Here is an 11,418-nt window from a genome sequence, read left to right on the forward strand (position 1 = left end):
AGTGAGCACAACAAGGTAGATCTACACCTAACACCCACTCTAGGTATACACCCAGACTGTTATTTGCCAAATGCCTTTCCGTATGGGTTATTCGGATCTGACGCCGGGCAAAACTAGGATTGTTCTGACAGCGTATAAAAGCAGCAGAAACTAAGATTTGAAGATAGAAAAGGGAATTCAGGAAGAGAGAAAATAACAAGTAGGGAAGAGAAAATCCCTAAGTGCCCCAAATAAGCAAACAGAGAAATAACTCTGAAAGACTTAAATTTAATTGATAGTATAAACTGGATTGAAAAACAACAAAGACTAGATGCCTTTATATAGGCTAGGCACCTCCTAAACTAACAAGGAAAAGGAAAAGCAAACCTAATTGGAAAAGGAAAACAAATCCTAATAGGAAAAGGAAAACAAATCCTAATAGAAAAGGAAAAACCCAATCCTTATTGAAAAAGGAAAACTAAAACACACATGCATAATTAAAATAACAATTTTCTAAAATTCCTCCTGCATCAGTCTCTCCAGGTTGGAAAGAACTTGCCCTCGAGTTCAAATCATCTTTTCCTCTATCTTTTGGATGTCCAATTAATCCCTTCCATCCTGTACTTCTCAACATCAATGCAACTTGATACCGGAAGAGAAACAATTTACAACCCATCACAACATGACTACGAATGGTAGTTTGAAAATTCTTCATATCATATTGAGATAATTCAATCTTCACACGGTATTCATTTATCTTCTCCCATTCATGCGGCATATAAATCTCCCAAAAAGGATCAACTATTTCTTCCTCATTGAAAATAAAATTTTCCTCCACCTCAATAAGATCTTCATCGTCGACATATGTATCATAAGTTGGTGGAGAATTCCAATCCACGAAACATTGAGAAGGATCTTCAACATCTTCCTCATATTGAAACTCTTCATCAACAAACTTAATTCCAAAGTCTAAGTCTCCATGTCGTTCATCCCAAACACGCTGTTCCCGAAATAGAACAGGCTTGTGATACGGGTTCTCGAAATTGGATTTTGAATTGCGACCGTCAATATCGCAATACATCTCCAAGTTTTGCGCCGCTAGACGCTGGGTTAACTCCGCAACCTGCCTCTGCAAATCTTCAATCATCACGTCTTGTATACTGCGCTCATGGTAAGGGACTTCCTCCTTCGGAACCTGTCCACGTCGACCACGACCACTAGTCATGAAAAACTAATGAAAAAAATTCATCCCAAGAAGACGCTAAGCTCTGATACCAACTGACGCCGGGCAGAACTAGGATTGTTCTGACAGCGTATAAAAGCAGCAGAAACTAAGATTTGAAGATAGAAAAGAGAATTCAGGAAGAGAGAAAATAACAAGTAGGGAAGAGAAAATCCCTAAGTGCCCCAAATAAGCAAACAGAGAAATAATTCTGAAAGACTTAAATTTAATTGATAGTATAAACTGAATTGAAAAACAACAAAGACTAGATGCCTTTATATAGGCTAGGCACCTCCTAAACTAACAAGGAAAAGGAAAAACAAACCTAATTGGAAAAGGAAAACAAATCCTAATAGGAAAAGGAAAACAAATCCTAATAGAAAAGAAAAAACCCAATCCTTATTGAAAAAGGAAAACTAAAACACACATGCATAATTAAAATAACAATTTTCTAAAATTCCTCCTGCATCAATAGCCCCATAAAATAAGGACAAACAAACGGATCTATAAATTGATTTCAGATAACAAACTGTTATTTTGGCCTACCTTGAGGATCTATAAATTATTTTTTATACCACAGAGAATAATTTGTAATTTAGGCCAACTATAGTGACCTATAAATTATTTTTTATACCACAATGAGTGATTTATAATTTAGGTCAACCTCATAGACTAATTTTGCATTTATCCTTAATAATAAAATAACATACAATAATAACACATTTACACTCCTTCTCAAGTTGAGGCATCAAGATGAGACAAAGATATCTTGCATACCCAGCTTGCATGCATGAAAGATGCTACTTGACACTCATTTTGTCAGGATATCAACTTGACTGCCTCCATATGAGACTTACGCGGCAAATGCATAAATTAACTTACCACACTAACAACATATGCGATGTCGGAACGAGTGTGAGAGAAATAAGTCTACTTACCATGTAATGCTGATATCTACATTTTTTTTCCCACGAGATGACTCTTTACTACTTTCACCCAACTTAACATTCACCTCCATTGCATTATCAATAGCTTTACATCCGAGCATCCCTATCTCCTTGAGAAGATCATGGACATATTTCTGTTGGGAGATGAATATATCATGCTTCGATCTCCCTGCCTCAATGCCTTTGAAAATATTTTAAATTGTCCTAGTCTTTTATTTCAAATTCATTTGCAATAGAATTTTTTAGGGTTAATTATTACCCTTTTCTCCCATGAAATACCACGTGATTTCACATGTCACACAATTGCATTAAACTACCATTTTGTTACGAAAACCTCCATTTGTTAGTCTAAATTGTTAAAAAAAAAAAAAACAAAACAAAACAAAACAAAAACAAAAAATGATGAAAGTACCCAAACTCTAGAAACTAAATTTACATAAATACCCATTAATTAAAAATTTCAATAAATAAATAAGTTTAAAAAATAGCCACCAACAAGAAAAATAAATAAATCTTAGGGGTGACTCACTTGGGGGCGGTTCGACAACCATGCCTTGTTCTTTATTTTATTTTATTTTAAAAAAATAAGTTTAAGATTTTTAAAGTTTTAATATTTTTATTTAATTCCTAATTTTGAAATTTTTAATTTAGTTTTTAAAATTTTAGTATTTTTTTGGTTTTTCTAATTTTTTAATTCAAGGGTATTTTCGTTCTTTATCGAGGTTAACATCTAAAAAATGTGTATTCTGCTTGATTTAACGAGATTTCGTAATGACAGACATGGGTTTTTTTTTTTTTAACAAAATAGTAGTTCAATGTTGTTGAGTGTGACATGTATTAGATCATGGGGGCAACTTATAAATGAGTGGTAGTTAATAGGGAAATAAAAAAGGCAATTAACCCATTTTATAAGTTTCATATATCATTATCATTTTTAGTCACACTACAATATCATCTACAATCACATACACAAAAGGAGCCATTACCGTTCCTCGAGAAGAATGTTTGATAAAAAGCGAATGATCAGCTTGACTTTGTTTATGAAGGGCTTTCAGATATATATCTTTGACTCACTTCATTGGATAAAACATAAATTGATTGCATGCTATAACATGTTTGAGATCCATGCAGATTGGCCTTTTCCTTTAGAATTTGAAGCAAGTTATCTTAAGTTCTCAAGAAGTAGTCATGATGTGGCTAACAGGGTTCACTTCTAGGTGTCGAGGTTGATGTTAGCGGAAGATCCTATAGCACTCAGCTCATCACAATGGAAGATACAATAGACATGGAGAAAGTGATCAAAGCTGAGGGACGCTTTCTCAAATGCCAGATCTACACTTTAAAAGTTCCGCAGGTTATTATTATTTAGTGCATCCAATGATTTAGAATTTGTTTTTCAATTCTCTGTAATTTCTATGTTTATTATCTTTTAGGTTGATGGAGGCTCCACTCTCTCAATTAAGATCAGTTGGTCTCAGAAATTGTCATATCATGATGGCAAGTTTGGCATCAATGTACCTTTTAGTTTTCCAGCTTATGTCAATCCTGTTGGAAAGACAAATTCCAAAAGAGAAAAGATTTTGTTGAAAGTGAACTCTGGTACTGGCAGAGAAATTATATACAAAAGTACCAGCCACCCTCTAAAGGTATCTCTTTGTTATAAATTTTGTTCAGCCTCTAAATACGCATAAAGAACCTTGCTTTTTGTGACCTTCCAGGAACAAACACGTCAAGCTAGTAAAGTAAGTTTCGTATATGAAGCTGAAGTACCAGCATGGTCGAATGCAGACTTCACTTTCTCATACACTGTAAGACCTTGAATTATTAGTTGTTTTGTAACTGAGCATTTTGGGAACACCATGTATGCAAGAATGCCTGAAGGGTTATCTTATATGGGCTAATGTTTTTACAGGTTAATTCAACTGACTTCTTTGGTGGTGTGCTCTTGCAATCTCCATTTCTGCGCGATTTTGATCAAAGAGAAATGTTTTGCTTCTATCTTTTCCCTGGAAATATCCAGAGTAGGAAGGTTTGTTAGCATTAACCTACTACCTTCTATTTCTCACGTTTTTTAATTTTAAAAATATCTGCATTAATGGGAATGTGTTTTCTTGGCTTCTCACCTTACAATAAATGATGGTAAAAATGCTAGTTTTTCTTTGCTTAGTTTAACTTATCAATGCGATAGGTACTTATGATTGCATCAACAAGGACAGAGTAAAGGACCACATATGTCTTTTAAATTAGAGGGAAACAAGTCAACTAGAAAATTAGAGGATGGACATTTTTTTGGAAATGGAACACTGGTTAATGGCCTTTAATGGAATGCTGGCCACCCTTCTTTTCCCTGCGAGTAGGTGGTCCTCAAGAACCCCAAGCTCCACACATTTTTTGTGCTGTTAATTTTTTTTTACTCAACTTTTAAATGCATCATGGTAATTTTCACTCCATTAATTTTAGTGAATTTGATAGGTTTTCAGAAAGGAAGTGGTATTTCTTATTGATATAAGTGGCAGCATGTCGGGAGACCCTCTTGAGAATGCAAAGATTGCACTAGTGGCATCACTCTCCAAGCTCAACCCTAAAGATGCTTTTAACATAGTAGCTTTTAATGGGGAGCTACTCTTATTCTCACCATCAATGAAGCTGGCAACCAAGGAAGCAATCTCAGATGCTACAGACTGGGTCGGTGAAAGATTAATTGCAAACGGTGGTACAAACATTTTGCTTCCCCTAAATCAGGTGAATTTATTTTTTAATATGTCCCAAGTTACGGATCAAATGTACTCCAATTATTATGCTTGTTAAGGTCAAACATTTTTCTTTAATTTAGATTTCATCTGTTTTCATGTTACCTAATTGTATCTAAAAAGAGAAAAGCTAAGTAGGAAACTCAAAGAAGCCATCAAGTTTCTTTTGTACCCTGCTTACTTCCATGATCCATTTTCTATAATAAATCATATGTTATGGAACAAGTAGATGACTAGTGCAGCCCTATTTTGTTTATTTACTGCTTTTCCGACCTCGCTGCATGTGTAGATGCATCTGTGAGAGGGGTTTTGCTTCACCCATAAGCACATAGCCATTTTGCATCGTTTAGTGGTTAAAAAAGTTTTGTCCTTTAAGCAAGATGTTCTCCAGGTTTTTGATGGTTTGGATGAAAATAATACCCTATGATTTTATTCATTTATGGCCTACTTTACATATAATTTCTAATTAACCACTCTTCCTTTCTCTGTTGATATTAGCATGTGATACAAAATTTTGACCTTGATCTGCTTTATTTAGGCAATGAAGTTGTTGGCCGAGACTACTGATTCAATTCCACTCATTTTCCTCATTACTGATGGTTCTGTTGAAGATGAAAAGGAGATTTGCAATAGTATGAAAGGCTACCTTGGAAGCGGGCAATCAATTTGTCCCCGCATATGTACTTTTGGCATAGGTAAGGATTTTGGCTTTGGTGTTTCACTTTGTTAATGAAAAAGAAAAGTGAAGATGTGAATCAAGAAGGGCTGTATATTCTTTTTACTGTGCAGTCCTCAATTCATTCCACATATATAGGAGAATTACTTACAATGATTGGAGAATATTATGAGCATGACAGCTGGTAGGGAGAGGATTCTTTTTAGATGAATACAACATATACTAAGCATTCTAACACTCCCTCTCAAGCAGGAGCATCTATGTCATATAAGCCCTGCATAATGCCTCTAATCAACTCCTGCATAATAATGCCCATGTGAAAATATCGACAAGTTGGTCCTCAGACTTCACAAACAGTGTGGCTATATCTCCGCTCAGTATCTTATCTCGAACGAAATGGCAATCTACTTCAATGTGTTTAGTCCTCTCATGGAATACAAGGTTGAAGGCAATGTGTCAGTTTGCTCCCCGATTGCAGACTCCGTGGGCCGCTACCGGAGATCACATTGCCACCACTGAAAAATGTTGATAGTCCTAAAATAATCTCCAGAAAACTGATGAAGAACTAAACGAGACTATACTTTACGGTCGATTCAACAAAAAAAATGCACTGCTCGTCTCACCAAATCTTCACCGTTTGCCAGTTACACGGCTCAGATCTCCTATGCTTGAACGTCATTCACTAGTTGCGTTTCAAGCTCCGGTTGCCAGTTGTACAACGATAGAGGCTTGGCTCTATACTGAGGTCAGCATCTGTATGGCTAACATCAGGGACCGTACACGACAGTTTCTGGAGTTTTTCTTGATTGGTTGCAAATGTTCTAACCCTGCTGATACGAAGTTGGAATAAGGAGAGTGGTTTAGCAGAAGAAGCAAACTGTTTTATTCTACCATAGTTCTTCTAATGCTTACATAGGTTTACAGAAAAGAAATACAACCTATTATGGAAAGGTATTCATAGCAGATTACAATCAGAAATAATAGGAATCAAATCATGGAGAATCGAAGTAGCATATCGTCGGAAGTTTCCATATTCAACAATCTACTCAACTCATTTCCAGTCCAAACTATTTGGAATTGCCTTCTCTACATTAAACCTTTGGCAATATGTTTTTCCCTCTGACCCATATGCTACTGGTCCTTCAATCTCTGCATCACCTTTAATCTGAACTTTTTTCATTCTGCATTGGTGCAGTAAATAGTTTGTCTTCACTGTGCATAGGCCAATTGTTTTAACTAATCTTTTTCTCATCTGGTTCCTTGTCATGCTTCACAACTTTCTACCAATCCATGAGTTTGTTTTGCTTGTTACCCATCCATGTTTAATTATGTGATGAACCTTGCAGTTTTCCTAATCTGTTCAAATATTGTAAATAATTGATGAGCGGAATACTTCTCTAGGTTCATTTTGCAACCATTACTTCCTGCAAATGCTAGCACACATTGGGAGGGGTCACTATCTTGCTGCTTATGATGCAGGTCAGTTTTTCATTAATACTACAGTTATTACCATTTGTTATAACAAGTGAGTTTTATCACTACCATCACAACTATCATTGTAACATTGAATTTTAGCAGCACTTATGCACTCTGCACTAAAACTGTGATTAACTGCAATGCACTTGTGACTATTGTTATAAAACCTGAAATTACCTCGTCATAAGCTGGTAGTCTAGTGAGAAAAAAACTGGCAGACTAATCATTAAATTTTCTTGTCCCAAATATTCCAGTGGTGCCACTATAAGAACTTCTATGAATGTTTTTTCTTTGGCCAGGTACAATTGATTTCCAAATACAAAGATTATTCACGTGTGCTTCGTCAGTCATTTTTGCCAACATAAAGGTGGATGCTTTAGAACATCTTGATTCACTTGAGGTACGCTAGTCCTAACTGGAAATCTTTCTTCCCGCTCATCCTGGATTGAACTATTCTGCTCATCTTTTGAGGTTTCTAAATATTATGTGTCTCTTTTACTCAGAGATCATGTATGTTATAATTTCTTGCTTGGAGGAAACCTTCATTTTCTTGTTACTATATCTTTGACTGCAGAGTGACATATTGTAATCCTTCCTATTCCTCATTGCAGTTGTTTCCGTCTCATATTCCAGACCTTTCATCTGGAAGTCCATTGATTGTGTCAGGCAGATATGATGGAAACTTTCCAGACTCTGTCAAAATTAGTGGTACCTTGGCAGATATGAGCAATTTCACAATAGAATTGAAAGTGCAAAGAGCTAAGGATGTGCCGCTTGACAGAGTAATGTTTTGACCTCTGGGGTTATTATAACTGACATTACCACTTATCTTTGTGAGTCTGTGACAAATTAGTTTTGATTTATAATTAATTTTGCTCAATCATAGTTACTAGCCAATGATAACTGGAAAAGTGAACAAAAAAAAATGAAAGGGTTTCTTATGAGTTTGTTGCTAGCAAGGTGAAATTAAAATCCCTCAGCTAGAAGCCTAGATCACCTTTTTTTAGCTATTTAGGCTTTAGACCAGCATAGATGTCCAATAAAATGATACCATTCACCTAGTTTCTAAAGTAACTCTGAACTGTCATTGGTTAAATTTAATTCTATTACTCCCATCCTCTGAGTGAAGAATGGTGTTATGTTGGAGACGGAACGTTGGCAGCATGAAAATGCACACATTGACTTTTTTGGCTACTTCTGCACTTCTCATTATTAATGTTTTCAGCAGGTACTTGCAAGGCGGCATATTGATATACTCACAGCTTGTGCATGGTTGCTGGGAACTAAAGAACCGGAGGAGAGGGTTAGTTGTCCCAACTGTCTACAGATTGCATTAGTCGGAAAAAAATAACATAGCTGAACTCAATTTCATACCTGAATATTGTTTGATTTCAGCTCTCAATATGATAGTAAACGACAAAAGATCCATAAACAGAAAAGAGGAATAAGTGTTGCCATTGAGGCAGTGTTTGAGAGAGGTGAAAATTTGTTTAAGACAAATTTCCAGCGGTTAGGTGTGATCATTGTATATTCGATGTAATTCAAAGGCCCTCCTAAGAAGTTATATGAGCCATGGGGTGATTATTTCAACTATATGAGGAACTTTTTTTCAAGGCTGGTTTAACTTTATGACCATTAGACTTGTTGACATGGATGGATGATGATGTTATGGCCTTGTCTTAGATATTGAAATGTCAATAATATGGAGAAGAATAATTGCTATTCTTTCTTGCTGTAATCCTGATTTATTTATTTATTTTAGAGTCATTAATAATAATTTCCCCATCTATTTCTTTTAGGTTGCCAAAATGAGCATACAAACTGGGGTTCCATGTGAGTACACTCGCATGGTTTTGGCTCAGACTAATAAAGGGGAGAAAGCACCTGAACCGATTTTGATACAACAGGTATGCATTTGCTTGATGTTCTCCATAAACATTACTACCTACTCCTACATGTCCCCTGTCAGTAGCAAGCAGATAGTAGATTGCCATTTTTCTTGATCTTTCACATGAATTAGTTTTTAATGCTCTTAGTGGTTCTATGTGCACGGTCTTTTAAAGCATAACATTTCTGACAGACAGGACAAACTATGGTGACACAATGATTTTGGAGAAATTTAAACAATATTCCACAAGAAATTGAGTTACCGTATGCTAAAAGCATGCTCAAATTACTAATTTCCTTAAATTCCATTGAAAAGGTATACAACAAACTAAAACTGCTGAAGAAGGTGGAGTCGGAGGGCCAGAAGATTATATTCCTGGGAAAACTAGGCCTGGGATTTGGTAACTTGGCTGCAACGGCAAAGAATATTCCAATAGGAGCTGAAGAGGACAAGCCACCTGATCCTGCAGATCTGTTGCTTAAGGCTGCTTCCAACTGTTGTGGTCGATTGCTTGACCGCTGCTGTTGCATGTGCTTCATCCAGTCTTGTACATATGTGAATGACCAATGTGCAATTATCTTCACACAGATCTGCACTGCCCTTGCTTGTTTTGAGTGTCTGAATTGCTGTTATGAGCTCTGTTAATGTATGTAATGAAATATGTAAAGGTCGTCAAAACAAAAATGTACGATATAAGTTATTGTGTACGAGAATGTTTTATATGGGCAGTGTAAGTGTTGTCATCTAATGATCAATTGATATTCTTTTTTTTTTATTGGATGTGTATTTCGTTGACCCAAAACTTAGGATAACTTTACCTCAAGGCTATCCTTACAGCCTAGGGCCGGCAATTTTGACACGACCCGCAAACCCGACACGAATACGACACGAAGTTAACAGGTATTAAGTTTGGGCTTATCGGGTTTGGGTCTTAATCGGGTTTATCCGATTAAGACACGATTAAATTCGTGTCTGGCGGGTGTTTAATAAATGGGTCTGGCTGGTCTGACGGGTCAATCGGGTCTAGCAGGTCAATCACCCGCCAGACCCATTTAATTTTTAAAATTTTTTTAAAAAATAAAAAATAAAAAACCTATGTCTAAGTTCTAACTAAGTTAACCCTAACACTTATCGACTCACTCACGGCTAGGGGTGTAAACGAGCCGAGCTTGAGCGAGCTTCCCTTGTTCAGGCTTTGCTCGTTTAAATTTTACTCGAGCTCGAGCTCGAGTCGAGCTTAAGGGCGAGCCAAAAAAAATCGAGCTCGAGCTAATAATAAGTCTAGCCGAGCCAGCTCGCGAGCTGGCTCTTATATTTAATGTTTTTGTTTTAAATTTTTTTTTTTAACTTCAAGTACTCTTAAACGGCTTAAGAAGTTAGTTTGCATATGAGTATTTCCTTAGCCTGACTAGTCGAGTATGGAGCCTGAGTCAATACAGCAAGGCATTTGGTTTCAAAGAGAGAGGATATGCATCCTTTTATAGATAAGCAAAGTTAGAGATTGATGTTTTCTTAACAATGTGGGACAAGTTAACATGTTGCATTCAAACTGCATTAGGACAATGCCCCCTACAAAAAAATATTTTTTTAACGTTTCTCTCTCAATCCCCTTCACCAGTCACAACGGATCTTTCACCTAAACTCTCATTTCCCACTCTCTCACTCTCACTCACCAGACAGGTAGTGATAGTGTTTGGGTCTGTTTGATTCTTCAATAGTTTATGCCTTTCGCAATCTCCCTCAATAGTTTCTGCTTGATTCTTCTTCCTTTCGTTTGGATATGCTTTAATTGAATCGAGGTTTTTTTAATGATTGCTCTCTCTCTCTTTGATCACGAAGGGTGTAGAATTTTCCATTCTCTAACGCTTAAATATAAATGCAATTTTAAGGTTTTAATAATTATGAGATTTATAATTAATTATGTATTAGTTAGTTTATATATATATATATATACACACACTCGAGCTTATACGAGCTGTTCACGAGCTTAGCCGAGTCGAGCCGAGATTGCTTCGTTTAATATTCGAGCTAGGATTTGTGTTCATGAAGTGCTTCATTTAATATTCGAGTCGAGCACAAGCCGAGCTTATGCGAGCCGAGCCCGAGCTTGCTCGCGAGCCGCTTCTCTCACTTACCAGCCCTACTCACGGCTTCATTTCACTCTTCACTTCACGACTTCACAGTCTTCACTTCACTGGCCTATTCCTTGTTTTTCCGTTACTTTTTCTATGTGGGTCTATATATTAAAACATTATCTTTTAAATCATTATTTATATATTTAAACATTCTCTTTTAAAACTTTTTATTCTTCTTGGATAGTTATGATAAATTTGACTAGTCCTTTGGCCTAAGAGATCCCTTTATTAAATTATTTTTCTCAATTTTGATTAAGGTTTTTTTTTTTAACTGGTCGGGTCGGGTCGGGTCATGTTACCTGTTTAGCTCACGAGTCGGGTCAGGTCGTGTCTACTCGATATGAC

At 36.3% G+C, this 11,418-nt stretch overlaps 1 protein-coding gene across 1 annotated transcript; it reads left to right on the forward strand.

Annotated features, from left to right (window-relative positions):
• Positions 1 to 3,352: 3,352 nt before the first annotated feature.
• Positions 3,353 to 9,711, forward strand: LOC132188744 (uncharacterized; the record flags this gene model as incomplete). The annotated part of the gene is given in 12 exon segments (XM_059603278.1): positions 3,353 to 3,502; positions 3,582 to 3,794; positions 3,867 to 3,956; positions 4,061 to 4,177; positions 4,621 to 4,890; positions 5,437 to 5,593; positions 6,976 to 7,053; positions 7,350 to 7,450; positions 7,662 to 7,832; positions 8,279 to 8,353; positions 8,850 to 8,957; positions 9,254 to 9,711. Coding segments are annotated over 12 exon segments (1,860 nt in total), but the record flags the coding sequence as incomplete, so codon positions are not given.
• Between the last annotated feature and the right edge of the window lie 1,707 nt (positions 9,712 to 11,418).

The sequence above is a fragment of the Corylus avellana genome, chromosome ca7, assembly GCF_901000735.1.
Source record: "Corylus avellana chromosome ca7, CavTom2PMs-1.0".
Taxonomy (NCBI): domain Eukaryota; kingdom Viridiplantae; phylum Streptophyta; class Magnoliopsida; order Fagales; family Betulaceae; genus Corylus; species Corylus avellana.